This window comes from Globicephala melas, chromosome 3 (genome assembly GCF_963455315.2).
Source record: "Globicephala melas chromosome 3, mGloMel1.2, whole genome shotgun sequence".
NCBI classification, from domain to species: domain Eukaryota; kingdom Metazoa; phylum Chordata; class Mammalia; order Artiodactyla; family Delphinidae; genus Globicephala; species Globicephala melas.
Genome location: NC_083316.1, coordinates 31,910,178 through 31,937,609, shown reverse-complemented (window position 1 = coordinate 31,937,609; position 27,432 = coordinate 31,910,178). Strand labels below are relative to the sequence as shown.

General features: G+C 37.1%; 1 protein-coding gene across 6 annotated transcripts in view; it reads left to right on the top strand.

The window, feature by feature from the left end:
* The window catches only part of RICTOR (RPTOR independent companion of MTOR complex 2), a 127,684-nt gene that overhangs the window by 65,163 nt on the left and 35,089 nt on the right, over positions 1–27,432 (top strand). For all 6 annotated transcript variants that reach the window (XM_030882067.2, XM_030882064.2, XM_030882065.2 and 3 more), the window contains 11 exons: positions 9,027–9,094; positions 12,006–12,073; positions 20,278–20,360; positions 21,435–21,522; positions 22,252–22,342; positions 22,455–22,521; positions 22,668–22,748; positions 24,637–24,737; positions 26,608–26,773; positions 27,069–27,170; positions 27,293–27,339. In XM_030882067.2, the coding sequence (XP_030737927.2) occupies positions 9,027–9,094; positions 12,006–12,073; positions 20,278–20,360; positions 21,435–21,522; positions 22,252–22,342; positions 22,455–22,521; positions 22,668–22,748; positions 24,637–24,737; positions 26,608–26,773; positions 27,069–27,170; positions 27,293–27,339 (962 nt within the window). The remainder of the gene's footprint in view (positions 1–9,026; positions 9,095–12,005; positions 12,074–20,277; positions 20,361–21,434; positions 21,523–22,251; positions 22,343–22,454; positions 22,522–22,667; positions 22,749–24,636; positions 24,738–26,607; positions 26,774–27,068; positions 27,171–27,292; positions 27,340–27,432) is intronic.

Genomic DNA, 27,432 nt, shown 5'->3' with positions numbered 1-27,432 from the left:
AAAGAAATTCCATAGAAGCATGTCTACAGGTGATCCAGATGTTACAGCTAGAGGGAAAAGACTTTAAAACAAGCATGATTAACTTGTTAAGGAAAATGGAGAAGAAGAAAATAGATGAAATAATGGAGAATTTCACCATATAATTGCAGTGTGCAAAATGAATCAAATGGAACTAGTGCAGAAAAATATAAAACCTGAAATTCTGAACTCAGTGAAATTAAAAATCCATTTTGGATGAGAAGATATCATTAGTAAATTGAAATAAAAGTCAATAAAAATATCAAGTAAAACATTGGGGGCAGGGGAAGAGAAAGGAAATGAACATAACAAAAGGGATAAAACATAATTGTCTTTGGAGAAGAGAGAGAAAATGAGCAGAAGCAGATATCCAAAGAAGCAGTGGTCAAAACTTTTGTTTCTAAAACTGATGAAACTTCATAAAGCTCAGAAAACTCAAGATAATACAAAGAAAACAACATGTACACACATCATGGTAAGGTTGTCAAAAACCAAGATAAATAAAAATCTTAAAATCAGCTTGAGATAAAAGACTCTACTTTCAAAGGAACAACTCTGACAGCTGATTTCCCAACAGAAATGATGGAACCAGAAGACAGTAGAATGGCATATTTAGAGTGCAGAAAGAAAATAATGTCAACCTACCTAGAGAAAATGTCTTTCAAAAACAAAGGTAAAATAAAGATTTTATAGACTAGAGAAAAATGACCCAAGGAAATTTAAAGAAACACTATTCTTTCTTCGATTCCTTGCCTTTATGTCATGAAGACAGTAAAGCAGCCTATGGTGAGGCACACGTGGGAAGGAACTGAGACCTTTTGCCAACAATTAGCACGTTGTGAGTAAACCATCTTGAAGCAGATTCTACAGCTTCAGTCAAGTCTTGAGATGACTGCAGCCCTGATCAATATTTTGACTACAACTTTATGAGGCACCCTGAGCCATAACTGCACAATTAAACTCTTCTAGATTCCTGACTCACAGAAACATTGTGAGATAATAAATATTTATTGTTTTTTAACAAATGAGACAGAGTACAGGAAGATGGTGGAAGAGTAAAACATGGAGATCACCTTCGTCTGCACAGATACACCAGAAATATATCTACACGTGGAACAACTCCTACAGAACACCTACTGAACGCTGGCAGAAGACCTCAGGCCTCCCAAAAGGCAAGAAACCCCCCATGTACCTGGGTAGGGCAAAAGAAAAAAGAATGAACAGAGACAAAAGAATAGGGATGGGACCTGAACCAGTGGGAGGGAGCTGTGAAGGAGGAAAGGTTTCCACACACTAGGAAGCTCCTTCGCGGGCGGAGACTGTGGGTGGGGGAGGGGGCAAGCTTCGCAGCTGCGTAGGAGAGTACAGCAAGAGGGGTGTGGAGGGCAAAGCGGTGAGATTCCCGCACAGAGGATCAGTGCCGACTGGCACTCACCAGCCCGAGAGGCTTGTCTGCTCACCCGCCGGGGCGGGCAGGGCTGGGAGCTGAGGCTCGGGCTTTGGTCGGAGCGCAGGGAGAGACTGGGGTTGGCGGCGTGAACACAGCCTGCAGGGAGTTAGTGCACCATGGCTAGTCAGGAGGGAGTCCGGGAAAAAGTCTGGACGTGCCGAAGAGGCAAGAGACTTTTTCTTCCATCTTTGTTTCCTGGTGCGCGAGGAGAGGGGATTAAGAGCGCTGCTTAAAGGAGCTCCAGAGACAGGCGCGAGCCGCGGTTAACAGCGCAGAAACCAGAGACGGGCATGAGACGCTAAGTCTGCTGCTGCCGCCAACAACAAGCCTGTGTGCGAGCACAGGTCACTCTCCACACCTCCCTTCCGGGGAGCCTGTGCAGCCCGCCACTGCCAGGGTCCCGGGATCCAGGGACAACTACCCCGGGAGAACGCACGGCACGCCTCAGGCTGGTGCAACGTCACGCCGACGTCTGCTGCCACAGGCTCGCCCCACATCCGCACCCTTCCCTCCCCTCGGCCTGAGTGAGCCAGAGCCCCCGAAGCAGCTGCTCCTTTAACCCCATCCTGTCTGAGTGAAGAACAGATGCGCTCCGGCGACCTACATGCAGAGGCAGGGCCAAACCCAAAGCTGAACCCTGGGAGCTGTACAAACAAAGAAGAGAAAGGGAAATCTCTCCCAGCAGCCTCAGAAGCAGCAGATTAAAGCTCCACAATCAACTTGATGTACCCTGCATCTGTGGAATATATGAATAGGCAATGAATCATCCCAAATTGAGGAGGTGGACCTTGAGAGCAAGATTTATGATTTTTTCCCCTTTTTCCTCTTTTTGTGAGTGTGTACGTGCATGCTTCTGTGTTAGATTTTGTCTGTGTAGCCTTGCTTTCCCCAGTTGTCCTAGGGTTCTGTCTGTCCTTTTTGTTTTCCTTTTTAAAAACATATTTTTCTTAATAATTATTTTTTATTTTAATAGCTTTATTTTATTTTATCCTCTTTCTTTCTTTTTTCTTTCTTTCTTTCTTTCTTTCTTTCTTTCTTTCTTTCTTTCTTTTCTTTCTTTCTTTCTTTCTTTCTTTCTTTCTCTCTTTCTCTCTTTCTCTCTTTCTTTTCTTCCTGCCTCCCTCCCTTTCTCTCTCTCTCTCTCTCTCTTGCTTTCTTTCTTTCTTATTTTTTCTCCCTTTTATTCTGACCCGTGTGGATGAAAGGCTCTTGGTGCTGCAGCCAGGAGTCAGTGCTGTGCCTCTGAGGTGGGAGAGCCAACTTCAGGACACTGGTCCACAAGAGACCTCCCAGCTCCACATAACATCAAACGGTGAAAATCTCCCAGAGATCTCCATCTCAACACCAGCACCCAGCTTCACTCAATGACCAGCGAGCTACAGTGCTGGACACCCTATGCCCAACAACTAACAAGACAGGAACACAACCCCACCCATTAGCAGAGAGGCTGCCTAAAATCATAAGTCCACAGACAACCCAAAACACACCACCAGACGTGGACCTGCCCACCAGAAAGACAAGCTCCAGCCTCATTCACCAGAACACAGGCACTAGTCCCCTCCACTAGGAAGCCTACACAACCCACTGAACCAACTTTAGCCACTGGGGACAGACACCAAAAACAACGGGAACTACGAACCTGCAGCCTGCAAAAAGGAGACCCCAAAGACAGTAAGATCAACAAAATGAGAAGACAGAAAAACACACAGCAGATGAAGGAGCAAGATAAAAACCCACCAGACCTAACAAATGAAGAGGAAATAGGCAGTCTACCTGAAAAAGAATTCAGAATAATGATAGTAAAGATGATCCAAAATCTTGGAAACAGAATAGAGAAAATGCAAGAAACATTTAACAACGACCTAGAAGAACTAAAGATGAAACAGGCAACGATGAACAACACAATAAATGAAATTAAAAATACTCTAGATGGGAAAAATAGCAGAATAACTGAGGCAGAAGAACGGATAAGTGACCTGGAAGATAAAATAGTGGAAATAACTACTGCAGAGCAGAATAAAGAAAAAAGAATGAAAAGAACAGAGGACAGTCTCAGAGACCTCTGGGACAACATTAAACGCACCAACATTCGAATTATAGGGGTTCCAGAAGAAGAAGAGAAAAAGAAAGGGACTGAAAAATATTTGAAGACATTATAGTTGAAACCTTCCCTAACATGGGAAAGGAAATAGTTAATCAAGTCCAGGAAGCACAGAGAGTCCCATACAGGATAAATCCAAGGAGAAACATGCCAAGACACATATTAATCAAACTGTTAGAAGTTAAATACAAAGAAAACGTATTAAAAGCAGCAAGGGAAAAACAACAAATAACACACAAGGGAATCCCCATAAGATTAACAGCTGATCTTTCAGCAGAAACTCTGCAAGCCAGAAGGGACTGGCAGGACATATTTAAAGGGATGAAGGAGAAAACCCTGCAGCCAAGATTACTCTACCCAGCAAGGATGTCATTCAGATTTTATGGAGAAATTAAAACCTTTACAGAGAAGCAAAAACTGAGAGGGTCCAGCATCACCAAACCAGCTTTACAACAAATGCTAAAGGATGTTCTCTAGTAGGCAAGAAACACAAGAGAAGGAAAAGACCTACAATAACAAACCCAAAATAATTAAGAAAATGGGAATAGGAACATACATATCGATAATTACCTTAAATGTAAATGGATTAAATGCTCCCACCAAAAGACACAGACTGGCTGAATGGATACAAAAACAAGACCCATATATATGCTGTCTACAAGAGACCCACTTCAGACCTAGAGACACATACAGACTGAAAGTAAGGGTATGGAAAAAGATACTCCATGCAAATGGAAACCAAAAGAAAGCTAGAGTAGCAATTCTCATATCAGACAAAATAGACTTTAAAATAAAGAGTATTACGAGAGACAAAGAAGGAGAGTACATAATGATCAAGGGATCGATCCAAGAAGAAGATATAACAATTGTAAATATTTATGCACCCAACATAGGAGCCCCTCAATACATAAGGCAAATACTAACAGCCATAAAAGGGGAAATCGACAGTAACACGTTCATAGTAGGGGACTTTAACACCCCACTTTCACCAATGGACCGATCATCCAAAATGAAAATAAATAGGGAAACACAAGCTTTAAATGATACATTAAACTAGATGGACTTAATTGATATTTATAGGACATTCCGTCCAAAAATAACAGAATACACATTTTTCTCAAGTGCTCACGGAACATTCTCCAGGATAGATCATATCTTGGGTCACAAATTAAGCCTTGGTAAATTTTAGAAAATTGAAATTGTATCAAGTATCTTTTCCGACCACAGCACTATGAAACTAGATATCAATTACAGGAAAAGATCTGTAAAATGTACAAACACATGGAGGCTAAGTAATACACTATTAATAACGAAGTGATCACTGAAGAAATCAAAGAGGAAATTCAAAAATACCTAGAAACAAATGACAATGGAGACATGACAACCCAAAACCTATGGGGTGCAGCAAAAGCAGTTTTAAGAGGGAAGTTTATAGCAATACAATCCTACCTTCCGAAACATCCCGAATATACAACCTAACCTTGCACCTAAAGCAATTAGAGAAGGAAGAACAAAAATAACCCAAAGTTAGCAGAAGGAAAGAAATCATAAAGATCAGATCAGAAATAAATGAAAAAGAAATGAAGGAAACGATAGCTAAGATCAATAAAACCAAAAGCTGTTTCTTTGAGAAGATAAACAAAATTGATAAACCATTAGCCAGACTCATCAAGAAAAAAAGGGAGAAGACTCAAATCAATAGAATTAGAAATGAAAAAGGAGAAGTAACAGCTGACACTGCAGAAATAAAAAAGATCATGAGAGATTACTACAAGCAACTGTATGCCAATAAAATGGACAACCTGGAAGAAATGGACAAATTCTTAGAAATGCACAACGTACCAATAGTGAATCAGGAAGAAATAGAAAATATGAACAGACCGATCACAAGCACTAAAATTGAAACTGTGATTAAATAACTTCCAACAAACAAAAGCCCAGGACCTGAAGGCTTCCCAGGCAAATTCTATCAAACATTTAGAGAATAGCTAACACCTATCCTTCTCAAACTCTTCCAAAATATAGCAGAGGGAGGAACACCCCCAAACTCATTCTACGAGGCCACCATCACCCTGATACGAAAACCAGACAAGGATGTCACAAAGAAAGAAAACTACAGACCAATATCACTGATGAACATAGATGCAAAGATCCTCAACAAAATACTAGCAAACAGAATCCAACAGCACATTAAAAGGGTCATACACCACGATCAAGTGGGGTTTATTCCAGGAATGCAAGGATTCTTCAATATATGCAAGTCAATCACTGTGATACACCATATTAACAAATTGAAGGAGAAAAACCATATGATCATCTCAGTAGATGCAGGGAAAGCTTTCGACAAAATTCAACACCCATTTATGATAAAAACCCTGCAGAAAGTAGGCATAGAGGGAACTTTGCTCAACATAATAAAGGCAGTATATGACAAACCCACAGCCAATATCGTCCTCAGTGGTGAAAAACTGAAAGCATTTCCACTAAGAACAGGAACAAGACAAGGTTGCCCACTCTCACCACTCTTATTCAACATAGTTTTGGAAGTTTTAGCCACATCAATCAGAGACGAAAAGGAAATGAAAGGAATCCAAATCGGAAAAGAAGAAGTAAAGCTGTCACTGTTTGCAGATGACATGATCCTATACATAGAGAATCCTAAAGATGCTACCAGAAAACTACTAGAGCTAATCAATGAATTTGGTAAAGTAGCAGGATACAAAATTAATGCACAGAAATCACTTGCATTCCTATACACTAATGATGAAAATCTGAAAGTGAAATCAAAAAAACACTCCCATTTACCATTGCAACAAAAAGAATAAAATATCTAGGAATAAACCTACCTAAGGAGACAAACGACCTGTATGCAGAAAATTATAAGACACTGATGAAAGAAATTAAAGATGATACAAATAGATGGAGAGATATACCATGTTCTTGGATTGGAAGAATCAACATTGTGAAAATGACTCTACTACCCAAAGCAATCTACAGATTCAATGTAATCGCTATCAAACTACCACTGGCATTTTTCACAGAAGTAGAAAAATAAATTTCACAGTTTGTATGGAAACACAAAAGATCCTGAATAGCCAAAGCAATCTTGAGAACGAAAAACAGAGCTTGAGGAATCAGGCTCCCTGACTTCAGACTATGCTACAAAGCTACAGGAATGAAGACATAATGGTACTGGCACAAAAACAGAAAGATAGATCAATGGAACAGGATAGAAAGCCCAGAGATAAACCCATGCACATATGGTCACCTTATCTTTGATAAAGGGAGGCAGGAATGTACAGTGGAGAAAGGACAGCCTCTTCAATAAGTGGTGCTGGGAAAACTGGACAGCTACATGTAAAAGTATGAGATAAGATCACTCCCTAACACCATATGCAAAAATAAGCTCAAAATGGATTAAAGACCTAAATGTAAGGCCAGAAACTATCAAACTCTTAGAGGAAAACATAGGCAGAACACTCTATGACCTAAATCACAGCAAGATCCTTTTTGACCCACCTCCTAGAGAAATGGAAATAAAACCAAAAATAAACAAATGGGACCTAATGAAACTGCAAAGCTTCTGCACATCAAAGGAAACCATAAACAAGACCAAAAGACAACCCTCAGAATGGGAGAACATATTTGCAAATGAAGCAACTGACAAAGGATTAATCTCCAAATTTGCAAGCAGCTCAATAACAAAAAAACAAACAACCCAATCCAAAAATGGGCAGGAGACCTAAATAGACATTTCTCCAAAGAAGATATACAGACTGCCAACAAACACATGAAAGAATGCTCAACATCATTAATCATTAGAGAAATGCAAATCAAAACTACAATGAGATATCATCTCACACCAGTCAGAATGCAAAAAATCTAGAAACAATAAATGCTGGAGAGGGTGTGGAGAAAAGGGAACACTCTTGCACTGCTGGTGGGAATGTGAATTGGTTCAGCCACTATGGAGAACAGTATGGAGGGTCCTTAAAAAACTACAAATAGAACTACTATATGACCCAGCAATCCCACTGCTGGGCATATACCCTGAGAAAACCATAATTCAAAAAGAGTCATGTACCAAGATGTTCATTGCAGCTCTATTTACAATAGCCAGGAGATGGAAACAACCTAAGTGTCCATCATTGGATGAATGGATAAAGAAGATGTGGCACATATATACAATGGAATATTACTCAGCCATGAAAAGAAACAAAATTGAGCTATTTGTAATGAGGTGGATGGACCTAGAGTCTGTTATACAGAGCGAAGTAAGTCAGAAAGAGAAAGACAAATACCGTATGCTAACACATATATATGGAATTTAAGCAAAAAAAATGTCATGAAGAACCTAGGGGTAAGACAGGAATAAAGACACAGACCTACTAGAGAATGGACTTGAGGATATGGGGAAGGGGAAGGGTAAGCTGTGACAAAGTGAGAGAGTGGCATGGATATATATACACTACGAAACGTAAAATGGAAAGCTAGTGGGAAGCAGCCGCATAGCACAGGGAGATCAACTCGGTGCTTTGTGACCACCTAGAGGGGTGGCAGGGAGGGACACGCAAGAGGGAAGAGATATGGGAACATATGTGTATGTATAACTGATTCACTTTGTTATAAAGCAGAAACTAACACACCATTGTAAAGCAATTATGCTCCAATAAAGATAATAAAAAAAAAATGAGACAGACTCAAAGGAAGGTTAAAGTGAATCCTTAAAAGGAAAGTGATCCGAGACAAACAAGGAAATGCAGGAAGGAATGAAGCGTGGCAAAAAACGTACACATGACAAAATATAAAAGACTACTCATTGTCTAAAACGATATTTGTAATGTCTTAGGTATTTTAAATCATTTTAAAATTAAAATTCAGGCCACAGTAATGCAGTCAGCACAAGGCTGGGCCAGGGGGGTTGGTAAATGAGATACAGTGGTTTAAGTTCTAAAATGAGTGAGCCTAACAGTGTTGCTATATACAAGGACAATACACGAAAATAATTTGGATTTCCTTATACTAGTAAGAAAATGAACATAATTTATAAAGTAAAAATAATTAAATAATGTTCAGAAATAGGCAACACAAGTCATAGTGTTAGAAATCAGGATAGTAGTCCTGTGGTGAGAACGAACGGGAGAATAAGGAGGCTTTGAGGATTATAGGGAACGTGCTTAGTTTGAGAAAATCCATCAAACCTCACATTCATGATTTGTGCACTGCTTAATATGTATGTTAAACGTCAGTTTAGAAGTTCAGAAATTCAGTTTGTACATTTAAAAAAATCACTCAAATATATTCCTTGATGATGAGTTTGAAGAAATAAGTCTCTCAAGCAGTGTACCCAGTTAGAGATACAGAGAAGTGGAATTAATTTTAGCTTGTTACAGGAAGAATACATTTTATAATAAGGACTCTTTTTCTTCTTCTTTTTTTGCCTTTTCTTTTTATTAGCGAATTTTAGCACCCTATACTGATTTTCACTACAGACATAGTCCAGATACAGCTGAAGGACAGCTTAAGTAAGTACCATGCGTGTTACTGTTAAAACTTTTAGATTTGCCTGATTGTACGTAGAGCCAGAGAAAAATGAGTTTAAGTAAATTTCCTATTTCATGGAGTTATAGTTCTCTCATAATTAGCTGTGGTTTAAAAAATTAAAAGTAAGCATCGGGAAATTTAAAGACTTGGAATTAGTTTCTTATTTTAAAAAATGTAAGATATGTAGGAGTAGAAACCTCGATCTTTAATAATTTTTCTATTGTACATGTTTTTAGCACAATTACATTGAAAGACTAAAAGAATTAATTGTGAGTAGAATGAAGAGCGGCCTAAATTGAGTAAGCAGAAAAATATACTGTGTAGAATTTTGAGAGTAAGGTTCATAGGGAGGTAAGAGGAGATAGAGTAAAGATTATTTTCTAGAAATGAGGCAGGATAATTTTCAGTTTTTCTGGAGAGAAATGCACATGTTCACTAGGTATTCTGGGATAACTATATTTAAATTGATTTATGGATCAAATAATGAACTTGTCGGTGAAGATTTTGCCGCTGACACAGTTCCAATAAATATGCTATCAGGTGTAGCATAGTAGGATTGTTGGATTGTAGACACACTTATTTTGAGAGATAGTATGTTTTTAAAATTCCTCACTAAGTTTGGGAACATTGTGAAATGGGCATATTTTTGTTGTTTTTCATTTTTCTCCTGAATTAAAAATAGTGGTTTCATATCTTTAATCACCTCCATCACTGTGGACTCATTGCATGCTAACATATCATGACCTGAGCTAAGAAATTAGAATAGTCATTCTCTGTTTAAGACTTCTCAGACCTTATTCTTGCTAACTAAGTTATGAATTGGGATTCTTAAGCCCCTTTCTTGGCTTCTCCTATCACACTTGGGCATGCTCTTTATTGATGAAGAATGTATGCATTTTCTATTGCTGCATGACAAATGACTACAAATATAGCAGCTTAAAATAACATCAGTTTATTAGTTCACAGTTCAGTAGGTCAGAGGTCTGGCGTGGTTCTTATCTGGAAGTTCTGGTGAAGAAGCCATTTATTTCTGGGCTCACTCAGATTGTTGGCAGAATTCACTTCCTTGCTATTGTACAACTGAAGTTCCTGTTTTCTTGCTGACTGTCAACTGGGGCCTACTCTTAGCTTCTAATGGCCACCCTCTTTTCCTGGCACATGGTGCTCTCCATCTTCAAACACAGCAGGAATTCCTTGAATCTTTGTGCTTTGAATCTCTCTGACTTTTTCTTCTGCTTCCAGCTAGAGAAAGCTCTCCAGTTCGATCAAGCCTACCAGATGATCTCCGTATCTTAAGGTCTGCCGGGCTATATAACATAAACATAATCACAGTCATGGCAATGATATCATATTCACAGGGATCCAGGGATTAAGACCTAGAATCTTGAGAGGATAGGGGCATTTTTAGAATTCTGCCTACCAGAATAAGCAAGAGACGAACCTGGATATTTTTTAGAGTTGAGGAGGGGGGAGTACATTCCACCAAAATCCTTTCTTTTCTGTTTGGTTCAATACTTTGCTTTCCTTAAGTTTCTGGTGTATGGGCAGTTTCTGGAGCATGAGTACATTATAGCTAGGGAATAAGGAAATGGGTGTTTTTTTTGTTTGTTTTTTTTTTTTTTTTTTTTTTTTTACAATACTACTAATTTATCAAATAGGTTAGAGATTGGATTACCAGGCAAACAGTATAAGTATGTCACAAACATTTTTAAGAGAAGGAGCACCAAAAGCTTAATCACACAGTTGTCTGATTCTCATTTCTTCCACCAACCCCCCTCCCCATTTTAGTTTCTGTTATAGTGTCATGTTGATTAGTACCACAGAGCTTAGTGTGGTTGGTTTGTATGTGTGGGGGATGTTTTTAACTTTCATTTCTCTTTTGTAAACTATCTGCTTGCTTACCATTCTTCAATTTGATTTTCTGTCATTGTTCTTTATCCCTTCTGTTTTTTTCTTTCCCAGTTCTCTGGATTTCTGTATTCTCACAACTGTTAAGAACTTTAACATTAGGGAAGTAAAAAAGATGGCACAGAAAAAAAAATGGACTGTTTACAGGGTAGAGATGGTTGAGGTGGCATAAATAAAGAGTACAAGGTTGCTATTAAGTATTAAAACTGGCCGTAGACCATATATGGAATATGTTTAACAATGTAAGTAATACTGTTGGTTAATTAATTGTCATAAACTATTACATAGAAGGGAACAAGTGAGATGATTGGATACCAATTATAAAAGAAGAAAGTAGCTGGTAGTAGGCCCCAGCTGACCGAAAGAAAACAGAAACCTCAGTTGTATAACACCAAGGAAATGAATTCTGCCAACAACCTGAATGAGCTTAAAAATGGATCAATAATAATATCTAGTTATTTAATAATATCTCGGTGAATATCTGAGTTGTTGAGCTTGCTTGGTAGAAATGCTCAAATAAATTTGGGACAAGATTTTTGAAGTAAAGAGAATACATGTCGTAAAAGTAAGAGGTTTATGTGGTAATTTTCTTTGCTAAGGGGCAGTATTTTGACAGAGATGCTTATTAAGCAGGCTGGTGTTGTCTCTAATGCTCAATTAAAGGTGTTAATGAGCTACCTAAGAATAGTTTTCAGAAAGAGCAGGAAAAGAAGAACTCAGTGGGAAAGCGGAATTTATAATTTGTTTTAAAAGATGTTGTGAATTTTAAATGGGGGGACGCGTGATCAGTACATAACTGGGTAATTTGCTTTGAGGTAGATCTGATCTTTATTTTCTTTTAATATATTGTTGAATTTCCTATGTAAATATTTAAATGTTAAGTAATGATAGCTCTTATTCTGATATAGTGGTAGGAAAAACTCACTTTTTATTTTAACATTTAATTTCTTTGACACCCCCCCGCCCCCCCACCTCACCCAACAGAGAAGACAGAGAAGCAAGGTTTCTAGCAAGTAAAATGGGAATCATAGCAACATTCCGGTCATGGGCAGGTAAGTTCCTCTGTGCTGCTTTATAACATCCAATAAGAAAAGCTTGGCTATTTTTTCAAATGTTAAATTATTATTGTAGCATCTGCTTTAGATGTTAACCTAGTCTTTCTTTATATGTTATCATTAGAACCAAGAGGGGTTTGTACACAAGTCTTAAAATTGACCATTTGTAAGTCAATATGCTAATGATAACCTGGGCATTAAAATAAACTTAAACAAGATCTATACCAAAAAAAATTTTTAAGAGTGTTAGTTGAATATGTAACTAAAGTTTGTTCCTAAAAATGTAATGTAGAATGTCATAAATACCAAATAAGCAAGATAGGCCATTAGTAATCCCAAATTACATTCTTTTTCATTATGGTTTATTACAGGATGTTGAATATAGTTCCCTCTACTATATAGTAGGACCTTGTTGTTTATTTTATATATAGTAGTGTGTATCTGTAAATCCCAAACTCCTAATTTATCACTCCCCCACTCCCTTTCCCCTTTGATAACCATAAGTTTGTTTTCCCTGTCTGTGAGTCTGTTTCTGTTTCACAAATAAGTCCATTTGTATCATATTTTAGATTCCACATATAAGTGATATTGTATGGTATTTGTCTTTCTGTCTGACTTACTTCACTTAGTATGATGATAATCTCTAGGTCCATCATGTTGCTGCATATGGCATTATTTCATTCTTTTTATGGCTGAGTAATATTTCATTGTGTGTGTGTGTGTGTGTGTGTGTGTGTGTGTGTGTGTGTATATCTCACATCTTTATCCATTCATCTGTTGATGGACATTTAGATTGCTTCCATGTCTTGGCTATTGTAAATAGTGCTTCAGTGAACATTGGGGTGCATGTATCTTTTATTTATTTATTTAAATTTATTTATTTTCATGTTTTCTTTTTTTTGAATTTTATTTTATTTTTTTATATAGCAGGTTCTTATTAGTTATCTATTTTATACATATTAGTGTATATATGTCAGTCCCTCTCGCAATTCATCCCCTCCCCGCCCCACTTTTCCCCCCTTGGTATCCGTACGTTTGTTCTCTACATCTGTGTCTCTATTTCTGCCTTGCAAACTAGTTCATCTGTACCATTTTTCTAGATTCCACATATATGCGTTAATATACAATGTTTGTTTTTCTCTTTCTGACTTACTTCACTCTGTATGACAGTCTGCATGTATCTTTTCAAATTAGAGTTTTCTCTGGTTATATATCCAGGCATGGGATTGCAGGATCATGTGGTAACTCTACTTTTAGTTTTTAAAAAAACCTCCATACTGTTTTCCATAATGGCTGCACCAATTTACATTCCCACCAACAGTGTAGGAGGGTTCCTATTTCTCCACAACCTCTCCAGCATTTATTATTTGTAGACTTTTTAATGATGGCCATTCTGACTGGTGTGGGGTGATACCTCATTGTAGTTTTGATTTGCATTTCTCTAATAATTAGTGATGTTGAGCATCTTTTCATGTGCCTATTGGCCATCTGTATGTCTTCTTGGGAGAAATGTCTATTTAGGTCTTCGGTCCATTTTTTGATTGGGTTGCTTGTTTTTTTGTTATGAGTTGTATGAGCTGTTTGTATATTTTAGAAATTAATCCCTTTTTGGTTGCCTAATTTGCAAATATTTTCTCCCACTCCATAGGTTGTCTTTTCATTTTGTTTATGGTTTCCTTTGCTGTGCAAAAGCTTATAAGTTTCATTAGGTCCCATTTGTTTATTTTTGCTTTTCTTTTCTTAAAATTTTTATTGGAGAATAGTTGATTTACAGTATTGCATTAGTTTCAGGTGTACAGCAAAGTGAATCAGCTATACATATATCCACTTTTTTTTTTTTTTTTTTTTTTGCGGTACACGGGCCTCTCACTGTTGTGGCCTCTCCTGTTGCGGAGCACAGGCTCCGGACGCGCAGGCTCAGCGACTATGGCTCACGGGCCCAGCCGCTCCGCGGCATGTGGGATCTTCCCGGACCGGGGCACGAACCCGTGTCCCCGGCATCGGCAGGCGGACTCTCAACCACTGCGCCACCAGTGAAGCCCTTTTTTTTTTTAGATTCTTTTCCCATGTAGGCAATTACAGAGTATTGAGTAGAATTCCCTCTGCTATATGGCAGATTATTATTAGTTATGTATTTTATATGTAGTTGTGTGTATATGTCAGTCCCAATCTCCCAGTTTATCCCTGCCCCACTCTTATCCCCTTGTAACCATAAGTTTGTTTCCTACATCCATGACTCTACTTCTGTTTTTGTAAGTTCATTTGTAACCCCCTTTTTTTTCTAGATTCCACATATAAGCGATATCATATATTTGTCTGTGTCTGACTTACTTCACTCAGTATGATAATCTGGATTCATCCCTGTTGCTGCAAATGGCATTACTTTGTTCTTTTTTTATTGCCGGTAATATTCCACTGTATATATGTACCATGTTTCCTTTATCCATTCCTCTGTTGTTGGACATTTAGGTTGCTTCCATGTTCTGCCTATTGGAAATAGTGCTGCAGTGTACATTGGGGTGCATTCCTTTACACTAACAATGAAAGATCAGAAAGAGAAATTAAGGAAACAATCCCATTTACCATCGCAACATAAAGAATAAAATACCTAAGAATAAACCTACTTAAAGAGGCAAAAGACCTGTACTCAGAAAACTGTAAGATATTGATGAAAGAAATGAAAGGTGACACAAACACATGGGAAGATATACCATGTTCTTGGATTGGAAGAATCAATATTGTGAAAATAACTATACTCCCCAAAGCAATCTACAGATTCAGTGCAATCCCTATCAGATTACCAATGACATTTTTCATGTAACTAGAACACAAAATCCATATGAAAACATAAAAGACCTGAATAGCCAAAGCAATCTTGAGAAAGAAAAATGGAGCTGGAGGAGTCAGGCTCCCTGACTTCATACTATACTACAAAGCTACAGTCATCAAAACAGTATGGGACTGGCATAAGAACAGAAATATAGATCAATGGAACAGGATAGAAAGCCCAGAAATAAACCCACTCACCTATGGTCAATTAATCTATGACAAAGGAGGCAAGAATATACAATGGAGACAAGACAGTCTCTTCAATAAGTGGTGCTGGGAAAACTGGACAGCTACATGTAAAAGAATGAAATTAGAACACTCCCTAACACTCCCAAATGGATTAAAGACTTGAATGTAATGCTGGACACTATAAAACTCTTAGAGGAAAACATAGGCAGAACACTCTTTGACATAAATCACAGCAAGATCTTTTTTGATCCACCTCCTAGAGTAATGAAAATAAAAACAAAAATAAATGCGATCTAATTAAACTTAAAAGTGCACAGCAAAGGAAACCATAAACAAAACAAAAAGACAATCCTCAGAATGGGGGAAGATATTTGCAAATGAAGCAACCGACAAGGGATTAATCTCCAAAATATATAAACAGCTCATGCAGTTCAGTATCAGAAAACCAGATAACCCAATCAGAAAATGGGCAAAAGATCTAAATAGACATTTCTCCAAAGAAGGCATACAGATGACCAAAAAGCACATGAAAAGATGCTCAATATCACTAATTATTGGAGAAATGCAAATCAGAACTACAGTGAGGTATCACCTCACACTGATCAGAATAGCCCTCATTAAAAAGTCTACAAATAGGGCTTCCCTGGTGGCGCAGTGGCTAGGAGTCCTCCTGCCAGTGCAGGGGACACGGGTTCGGGCCCTGGTCTAGGAGGATCCCACATGCCACAGAGCAACTGAGCCCGTGCGCCACAGCTACTGAGCCTGCGCTCTAGAGCCCGCGAGCCACGACTCCTGAAGCCTGCGTGCCTGGAGCCAGTGCTCTGCAACTAGAGAGGCCACCGCGATGAGAAGCCCTTGCACCGCAACGCAGAGCAGCCCCCGCTCGCCGCAACTAGAGAAGGCCCGCGCGCAGCAATGAAGACCCAACGCAGCCAAAAATAAATAAAATTAATAAATAAAATTTTTAAAAAAAGTCTACAAATAATAAAGGCTAGAGAGGGTGTGGAGAAAAGGGAACCCTCTTGCACTGTTGGTGGGAATGTAAATTGGTACAGCCACTGTGGAGAATGGTATGGAGGTTCCTTAAAAAACTAAAAATAGAACTACCATATGACCCAGCAATCCCACTACTGGGCATATACCCGGAGAAAACCATATTTTTGCTTTTATTTCTATTGCCTAGTAGTCCAATATTTCTTGAAAAGAGGGATTATACATGTTTTACCTTTCCATGGAATAAAAAGCAAACATTTTTCTTAAAATAATACCAGCACTAAATGTGTTATTTTGTATTAATGATTACCTCTTCTTTTTTAAAAAAAAATGTATTATTTAATTTTTGGCTGCATTGTCTTCGTTGCTGCATGCAGGTTTTCTCTAGTTGTGGCGAGCAGGGGCTACTCTTTGTTGTAGTGCACGGGCTTCTCATTGCGGTGGCTTCTCTTGTTGCAGAGCACGGGCTCTAGGCGCACACCTCAGTAGTTGTGGCACGTGGGCTCAGTAGTTGTGGCTTGTGGGCTGTAGAGCGCAGGCTCAGTAGTTGTGGTGCATGGGCTTAGTTGCTACGCAGTGTGGGGGATCTTCCCAGACCAGGGCTCGAACCCGTGTCCCCTGCTTTGGCAGGTGGATTCTTAACCACTTCGCCACAAGGGAAGCCAACCTTTTCCTTCTTGACTTTGCAGAATAATTTAAGGGATAGCATACAAAGGAGTATAGCAATAAATAGAACAGGAAAATTTACTTGAACATTTCTGTATACTTAAGTAACCAGTTAACATCTTTTCCATAAAAATGACTGTCCCAGCCATAGACTATCCCAGCCCTAGCCAATATATGTACAAGGACTTCCTCTGGCCTCTCACATGTTGGTAAAAATCCCAACCTTGCTATACCTCATGACTGCCTTTTTCGCCTTATCCTAATGGACAACCTAGGATTCTATGAGGGCTCAACCATCACACATCGTTTTTTATACTTTACTAGCCTCCACACACTCTTTCAACATAGAAAACCAACACAGTCCTCCTGCCAAGGTTAACTGTCAGTGCCCTTGCCTTAGAAATCACGTATAACTTTATTTTCTGTAGCTACAGCTACCGTCCTTCACCATTCTTCAGCTTCCTTGCCGTTAAAGTGGTTTCTTTCTTCCCCCCAAGAATGAATTCTGTCCAACTCTGACCACCAGTACAGCCTAGCTACAGTCTTCTCATTCTCCCTACTGTAGACTCTGCTCTCCAGTCACTGTACCTCTAATCTCTGCCAGCCTCTTGTTTCTCTTAAACGTTTTTCTGCTGTGCTTCAGTTTGTCCTAGAGTCCTTTAATGCACTGATCCATCATTAGAAACTTAAAAGGTTGGAGTGTTCTTCCCTTCTATTGAAGTAAGAACTGGAATATTATTCAAGTTAGAATTCTGAAAACATTTTCTCACAAAAATAATTTCCTTAATAGTATTAGATTCTGTGATACTGTGTTTGGGTTAAATGAGCTTTTGTATGTTTGTAATGTTATTTCTATCATATATTTCAAAATCCAAAAAACTGACTGAAAAATGAACTTTTAGAACACAGTTTCTTCTTGAGTTGCAGGAGCCTGTTTTCCCTATTAGTGCAGACTATGATTGCAGATTATTATCTTAATCTATAATCTCTCAAATTACTGTCAGACATCAAAGTTTGAGAAACACTATTTTGGTATTTTAAGTAAGTCTGTCTATTATGTTTTAATTTGAATTTTGAACCTAAGTGCAAAGAGAAGATACATATTATTCATAAATATAAATATATGTGCCTAAGTAGAAGTAACAGGGAACTTCAGAATCCTATATGACTTTTTAAAAATGTTTTCCTTTACTTTTAAAAAATGTTTTCCCTAACATTTTATTATCAAAAATTTCAACTATACAGAAAAATTATACAGTGAACACCATATACTCCTACCACTTAGATTTTGCTCTATTTGCTTTATTACATATCTACCCATTTGCCTAGTCCTCTGAGAATTCATCAGTCCTCATGTTATTCTAATGCATTTTAAAGAAGTTGCAAAATTAAGTTCTCCTGATTCCTAAACACTTCAGCATGCACATTATTACCTAAAGTTCACTATTTGTTCAGGGTTCTTATTTGGTTATTTTTGTTTGTTTCTGAGGTTTTTTTGGGGGGGGGGCACTTTGAGGTAAAATTTACCCCTTACAGTGAAATGCACAAATCTTGAGTCTGCAATTTGATGAGTTTTGACAAATGCTTATACCTGTGTATCCAAACTCTTTTTAGGATATAGAACATTACCATCATTGCAGAAAGTTCTCTCATGTCCCTTCCTAGTTAATCCCTGACCCCACTCCTGTAAGAAGCAACCACTGCTCTGTTTATTTTTTATCACAAATCATTTTTGCCTGTTCTGAAACTTCATTTAAGTGGAATCATAGTATATGTATACTTTTGTGTGTAGGCTTTTTTCACTCAACTTAATGATTCTGATTTCACTCAGCATAATGCTACTGATTCATGTTGTATATATCAATAATATGTTCCTTTTTATTGCTGAGTAGTATTCCACTGGGTAAATATATCACTGTGTTTTTAGCCTTCCTCCTGTTAGTGAATACCTGACCTCTTTCCAGTTTTTTTTTTTTTTTTGTGGTACATGGGCTTCTCACTGTTGTGGCCTCTCCCATTGCGGAGCACAGGCTCCAGACGTGCAGGCTCAGCGGGCATGGCTCATGGGCCCAGCTGCTCCGTGGCATGTGGGATCTTCCCGGACCGGGGCACGAACCCGTGTCCCCTGCATCGGCAGGCGGACTCTCAACAACTGCACCACAAGGGAAGCCCCTGTTTCCAGTTTTGATCATTCTAAATAGAGCTACTATGAGCGGCATTGTAAAATTTTTTTTCAGATGTAAGCTTTGTTTCCTTTTGGGTAAATACCAGATAGAATTGCTGAGTCACAGGGTGGATATATGGGTTTTTTTGGGCTGTGTTGGGTCTTCGTTGCTGCACGCGGGCTTTCTCTAGTTGAGCAGGGGCTACTCTTCTTTGCAGTGCGCGGGCTTCTCATTGCAGTGGCTTCTCTTGTTGCAGGGCACAGGCTCTAGGTGCATGGGCTTCATTAGTTGCAGCATGCAAACTTAGTAGTTGCAGCGCTCAGGCTTCAGTAGTTGCGGTGCGTGGGCTCAGTAGTTGTGACGCAGGCTCTAGGGTGCGTGGGCTTCAGTAGTTGTGGCACGTGGGCTCAGTAGTTGTGGCACGTGGGCTCAGTAGTTGTGTTGCGGGCTTTAGAACACAGGCTCAGTAGTTGTGGCTCACGGGCTTAGTTGATCCACAGCATGTGGGATCTTCCCATACCAGAGCTCGAACCCCTGTCCCCTGCATTGGCAGGCGGATTCTTAACCACTGTACCACCAGGGAAGTCCCGATATATGTTTAGTTGTATGAGAAACTGCAAGACTTTTTCTCAAAATACTGAAGCACTATTTTATACTCCTATCATGTAGGTATGTGAGTTCCAGTTGCTCTACATCCTTGCCAGCATCTGGTGTTATCAGTTTTTAATTTCAGCCACTCTAGTGGGTGTGTGACAGTATCTTATTTTGACTGTAATTTGCATTTCCCCAGTGACTAATGATATTGAACACTTTTGTGTTTATTGGCTACTTACTGATACATATCTTCTTTTGTGACATGGTGTTAATATGTTTAAAATTGTTTGAGTAAATTCTCTCACTTAATATTTTGATCCATTCAGTTTATTTGAAGTCTGTTGGTTATACTCGTCTGTGCATTCGTTAAGTTTGAGACTTAAACTTTTAAAAGGCAAATGCCAAGCAAAGTTTATCAGTTCAGGTTGAGAAAGTGTTAAATAAGCAAGACATTGTCTTATTCTCTCCAATATCCCTGAGAATCACTCATCAGCAAATGGGAATAATAGGCAGTCAGATTCATGAAACCTTTTTGGGTATGAAACAAATAGAAGAAGTAATTTAAAGGATAAAATTATTGATAACCTCTAATTAGTTGGCAAATTCAGAGAATGTTTGAAATATACTATCAATTATGATAATCAAATAGTGTAATAGTGTAATTTAGCATGGAAAAATGTCACATTTTGTATTATGGATACGTTACTATAGAAAATTTTTTTGAAATTCAAATCAGTTATTTTTTTTTCTTTTTATCTTTTTTAGGTATTATTAATTTATGTAAGCCTGGAAATTCTGGGATTCAGTCTCTAATTGGAGTCCTTTGCATTCCAAATATGGAAATAAGGGTAGGTAAAAGTTATGATTGTTTCATTCATGGAGTTTTAGTGGAGGAAATTAATTGGAAAAAGTTTATTTCAGGTAATGCTTTTTCCTCATGAATTGTTAATCTGTATCACAGAGCATTTTAAAAATACATGAATAAATATTTACTACTTAGTTGAACCCTAAGAATATAATATGAATCATTTGAAACACTGCTGTTGTTAGGAAGTAGGGCTGTATTAAAATTAGATTAAAAATATGAAATTAATTATGCTTTATTCAATAAAAAGTGCAAACAATACACAGGGTCATTCTCATTGTAAAAGGTTCAAGCAATATAGAAAAATATACTTAAAAAGTAAATATAGTATTTATGCAACTTATGCCTTCTAACTTGTGTTTTTATATGTTATGAGTAGTGGTTCTGATTAAAATTGGGGTATTTATATCCTTTTTTTAGACATAGTCCTAAGTTATTAGTGTATAGGAATTGTATTAAACAACTAAAACAAATTGAAATTAGAGGAAAAAAATGAACTCTTCATGTGGTTCTTCCTTTTCCTCTTTAATGTTTTTGTTTTAATTTTGTTCAAAGGGACAAAATTTGCCCCTTTGTTTCTTATTGTTAGTAGTAAATATTAGCTAGAGGTGCCTTGCTTAAAATGTGAACTAAAAATAAAAGCATTTAGACCATGGAAGGATGTAATTATAGATGGAAAGGTTCCAATTCAGTTGACTTCTTACTCAGCAAATGGTGAAAGAACATGGTCCTTTGAGTCTGGCCGACTGAGGTTTGACTCCTTTTTTTATTATTTATAGCTCCATGACCTTGGGCAAATTATTTTTAACCTTTAAATGTATTTCTTCATGTGTACAGTGGGGATAATAAAAGATTTATTGACAAGATTACATCATGTATATGTAGTAAGCATTCAGTAGTTATCTCTTCTGTAATATAGGCTTGATAATGGTAGTTTTCTAAAATACAGTAGTTCTGTTTTTATCGATTTTTTAATCTGTGAATAAGACATTTAAAAAATTGCAAACAAAGATTTATTCCATAAAAACAAATGAACTGTATTTATTTGTACTTGCAGCGAGGTCTCCTTGAAGTGCTTTATGATATATTTCGTCTTCCTCTACCTGTTGTGACTGAAGAGTTCATAGAAGCACTGCTCAGTGTAGGTAAGTATTGAAGTGCATTCACTACTCATATATTGTAATTTTTTAAATGGATTATCTAATGGAGACAGAGTTCCTCAAAGGAAAAATACTGAACTAAATATCATTTTCTTACTGCATATTTGTGGCCTGAAATTAATATAAAAATAAAATCTCAGATAAATTTCTAAAAAGAAATTTAAATTTCTTCTCCATCACCCTAGCTTCTGAAACGAGCAGTGAAATTAATAGAAAGATGGACTAAGAAAGGAAGAGAGGAGTTAATAAGAAACCTTATGTGATTCTCACAGTGGATTATTTGATTCTTGTTATTTTATTTTAGCCCAAATGACTCTGAGTCCCTCAGTGAAGGAAGTTAAATCTGTGTTCATTTACATAAATCGTTTTTTTCTGTATGCCTTCTTGAGTCTTTTTTTTTGCGTTACGTGGGCCTCTCACTGTTGTGGCCTCTCCTGTTGCGGAGCACAGGCTCCGGACGCTCAGGCTCAGCGGCCATGGCTCACGGGCCAAGCCGCTCTGTGGCATGTAGGATCTTCCCGGACTGGGGCACGAACCTGTGTCCCCTGCATCAGCAGGCGGACTCTCAACCACTGCGCCACCAGGGAAGCCCTCTTTTTTTTTTTTTTAACGAACGTTTAAGAAAATTATTTGTAGCCTGCTTAGCTGATGGTTATTTGAAGTGTTTCATTGGTATATTATTTTCTTCTAACTATCTAAATTTAACTATTTTAGATCCAGGTAGATTCCAAGACAGTTGGAGGCTTTCAGATGGTTTTGTAGCAGCTGAGGCAAAAACTATTCTTCCTCATCGTGCCAGATCCAGGTAGACTTTAGATATAGAAATAGTTCACATTTATTACAATTACTATTTTTATGTTAAATTTTGTGGTGTATGGAACAATATTTAAATTTTTCTGTGCCATGCTTATTTCCAGGCCAGACCTCATGGATAATTATTTGGCACTGATACTATCAGCATTTATTCGTAATGGGCTTTTAGAGGTAAGAGTTATAAACCTTATTTTATTCTATTTTATTTATTTTATTTTCTCTAACAGAATTCTTTCAGAGCAACAAACATATATGATGCATAATTGTATTCATATATAATATTTTGCAACTATGATATTTTCTTCTTATTTTCAAAGGGTTTGGTTGAGGTGATAACAAACAGCGATGACCATATCTCAGTTAGAGCTACCATCCTTTTAGGAGAGCTTTTACATATGGTAAGTTTAACAACTTCTGATTATGTTTCATACTATTAATGTTTTAATTTATGAAACAGGCTATTTTAACGACTTACTTTGCATTATCTCAAAAAAATAAGTTTACATTTATTTGAATGTTTATCTTTGCATTACAAAGAACCCTTGATACTTTGTATCTTATATATATATAGGCTAGTTTTTTAAATGGAACAAATATAAAAAATACAGAGAACTGACTATTGCCTTTTTATACTCACTTTTGATGCTAACATTTTGAGTCCTAAAAGTCTTTCTCTTAGAATGACTTCCTACCTAAAAAGCATGAAATTACAAAACTATAGGTATTACTTCAGTCAGCTAAATAGAATTGATATATAATAGTCAGTGCCTGAATTTTAGAAAACTTTGTGGAAAAAAATCTAAACATAACTGCCTCATTAGAACACATACTTCTCTGTAAACTTGTAGGTTTAGGTTTAGAAGGTGGGAATCTGTTTTTCTGGCCACGATTTTATGACATCAGTAACTTCTGGAAACAAGGAGCTAGCAAAGTAATCTGATCATTCTCTACTCCCAGCAGATCAAGCAGTGAGGGTACTCTGATTATTTGCAAATTAGAAATTTATATTTCTATCACCAATTAGTTAATAAACACTAAATAAAAAGAACCACTTTAAACTCATTAAGTAAACTTATGGCAAATCTTTTAAAATTATGTTATGGTTTATTATTGGCAGAATATTTTTTGTTTTTGTAGTTGTTTTTGGTCCCCTCCATCACCAGGGTTTTTTTTCTACATAGCAGTTGGGCTTTGTGAGTGAGCAAAAGAGAATTAAACAGAGTTTAATGATAACTGTCTTGTTTATCAGTGAATTATTTAGCCACTTGCTCTGTTTTCCTTCAGTCTGTCTATGAGATAATTAAGTAATATTGCAGAATCTCAGGTGTGATTATTTTTATTTTAATTAAGATATCATTTCTGTAAGGATATCAATATCTAGAATTATTTGCCTTTATGTGAAGGAATCTCTTTAATAAATTTCATCCATTCCCTTCCCCCATACACCAGAATTCTGTGATTCCCTTGAAATATAAAAGCTAGTCATTTTGAGTATAGCAGTGTTAGTTCATTGCTTGTTATTCTTATATCTTCTGGCTTCCACATTTAATTAATTTATCTTTATTGGTAGAAAGCAGATTGGGTGGTAGGACTTCATTTGGAAAGCAGAAGACAAGTTTCTTATTTAAAGATTGTTGGAATATGAGACAAACCTGTTTTGAGAAGGTGGTTTTTAAACCAAAGAAGTCAACTCATAAGTTATGATATTGCATCCAGCATTTTAAATGCTACTTTTTTTTTTTTTTTTTTTTTGCGGTACACGGGCCTCTCACTGTTGTGGCCTCTCCCGTTGCGGAGCACAGGCTCCGGACGCGCAGGCTCGGCGGCCATGGCTCACGGGCCCAGCCGCTCCGTGGCATGTGGGATCTTCCCGGACCGGGGCATGAACCCGTGTCCCCTGCATCGGCAGGCGGACTCTCAACCACTGCGCCGCCAGGGAAGCCCTAAATGCTACTTTTAACATAACATTATAACACTGGATCCAAGTTTTGACATATAGTCCTTTTAGATTATTTAAGAAGTGAGTTTAATTGGGTACCACTTAAAATTATAATTTAATGTTATAATAAAGGATGTATGAAATTTAGAGTTCTATTAACATAACATGAGCCTGTATCTTTATATTTGTGATAGCTCATCCTTGTTGAAAGTAGATGAGATAAAAGTTAGCTATAAGTATATATTAGAAAATGAATAATTCATGAGTAAAACCTTTTAGCATTATATCTGTGGATAATCTGTAACATAAAATAATCAATTTTTCAAAAATATTATGGTTCATTTTAGGCAAACACAATTCTTCCTCATTCACATAGCCATCATTTGCACTGCCTGCCAACCCTAATGAATATGGCTGCATCCTTTGATATCCCTAAGGAAAAGAGACTGTAAGTATCAGAGCTCTAGCAAAGCTTGTGCCTGTATATTTAATACCCACTTAGATGACCTTATCTTCTTTATAAGGAAGTAGTATATATAGGTTATGCCTGGGAATTATTTAGGGAAGCCTTTGGATAAGAGGAAAATTAACAGTTTTTAAAAATAATTTGTATTTTAGGCTACAGAGTATTTTAGTTTAGTAAAATCAACCTTTTCTAGCATGTTTCTGGACAAGGACGTAAACTTTCTACCAGATCAGTAAAAATATTGGGATTGAGAGTTTTTTGGACTGTTTTATGTTTTGAGCAACAGTTCAGTCTCTTTTTCAATGTCTGAATTATTTCAAATTACAGCACAAAGACTAACAGTGTATTCTTTTGTATGTGTGGTTAAAAATGTTGGAAAAAGCAAGTTGGAATTTATATATTTAGGCTTCATTATTTTTTTTGTAATGTTTTGAAATGTAGTTCATTAGCTATTCAGAACTAGGAATTTTTGTTAAGTTATAATACATTTCTCAAAAGTTTAGTTAGCTTTATTAATTCAAAAGTACACATAAGGGCCTCACTATAAATAATACTTTTTTTATTAGCTTTAAATCTGTCAGTGAAAATACTACTATTTAACAGACTGAAGTTGTATTATAAACGGAGGGCATTACGGACCATCAGTTCTGACTCTTAAGCTAACATCGGTAGTGGTGGCATTCAACTTTTATTTTAGTAGTTTCTTGATGGGAAAATGTACTTTCCCAAAGCCTGGTAGACCTGAACTCTCTGGGTCAGATTATGGCCATGGTATTTAGTGTTCATCAGGAATTCAAATTTACCTTCAAAATTCCAGTAATAATCTAAGAATGATTTTTTTAGCTCGGTAAGCTGTTTACTGATAAGTACTTGCTAATCTGGACACATCCTAAGGTTTTTAAATGTTAAATCTGATTTGTATTTACCAGAATTTCTTAAGTTGAGACTTGATCGCTACCAAATTCTAGAAAACTGTATTTTATGCACCACAAAAAGGGAATTTAAAATAATTTCTAGGGACTTCCTGGTGGCACAGTGGTTAAGAATCCACCTGCCAATGCAAGAGACATGCAGGGTTCGATCCCTGGTCCGGGAAGATCCCACATGTCACAGAGCAACTAAGCCCATGCATTTCGACTACTGAGCCTGCGCTCTAGAGCCCAGAAGCCACAACTACTCAGCCCGCATGCTGCAACTACTGAAGCCCGTGCACTTAGAGCCCGTGCTCCGCAACAAGGGAAGCCACAGCAGTAAGAGGCCTGTGCACCGTAATGAGCAGTAGCCCTCACTCACCGCAACTAGAGAATGCCCATGCACAGCAACGAAGACCCAACACAGCCAAAATAAATAAATAATTAATTTTCAAAATAAAATAATTTTTAAAAGGATCCCATTTACAGTTGCAGATTAGTGGGGAAAATAGAGACTGTTCAGTTGATACTGGAATCATTGGTTATCCAACCTCATATCATAAACAAAAATCAATTTCATATGGATTAAGGACTTAAATGTGAAAAGCAGAGTTTTAAAACTTTAATAAGAAAGTAAGGTCACTAGGTCCTGACCTTGAGGAAGGAGTTCTTAAAACTAACATACCAAAAGTACCCACCACCATAGAAGAAAAGATTAGTAAGTATGTTTCGTTGAATCTAAATAATTAGTGTTTCTTCATACAAATCAGCAGTGTTCTTGTTTTTTTTCTTTGTGGTTCCAAATTTGGTTAAATAATTTACTTTTTAGTAACACTCTCTAGCATGGATTTATGTAAGTTTTAATAGAATAATTTACCAAAGTGGTCTCTTTAAAATTACGCTAGCCTTGTATTAATTGTACTAATTTTTTTTCTCATTAGGAGAGCCAGTGCAGCCTTGAACTGTTTAAAACGCTTCCATGAAATGAAGAAACGAGGACCTAAGCCTTATAGCCTTCATTTAGATCACATTATTCAGAAAGCAATTGCAACACACCAGAAACGGGATCAATATCTCCGAGTTCAGAAAGATATATTTGTTCTTAAGGTACTGATGAGAAGATGCAATTTTCAATTTATTTCCTAATTCTTAACCACTGTATTTTAGTAGGCATACATGCTTGAGTTTGCAGTTTTATTCATGCATATGGATTTTCAGAAGGCTTCTAAGTTTTATAATGACTAGGCAGTGGAGCTGTGTTTTTATAACTTTTTCAAGTTAGAAAATCTTGATAATCTTCCTTAAATGAAAAACCTTCCATTTTGTTTTTAATATTTGAAGTTAGTTTTTTGACGTGAGGCCATTTGTCTTAATTTTTCATATTACTTTCTGGTGATTTTAGGATACAGAGGAAGCTCTTTTAATGAACCTTAGAGATAGCCAAGTCCTTCAACATAAAGAGAATCTTGAATGGAATTGGAATCTTATAGGGACCATTCTTAAGGTATGATAGGATACTTCTTGGTAATGGCTTGATTGTTTTCATTTTCTTATTCATTGTACTTCATCATAATTATATGTTTAGGAATTGATAAATACATAATATAACGTATTATGTTTTTCTAGTGGCCAAATGTAAATCTAAGAAACTATAAAGATGAACAGTTGCACAGGTATGTAAGAACTGTTTTGCATTTAAAGAACTTAGATTTGAATTATATTATGCCTGATACCTACTAAAAGTAATAATTGATGTTTTAAAGATA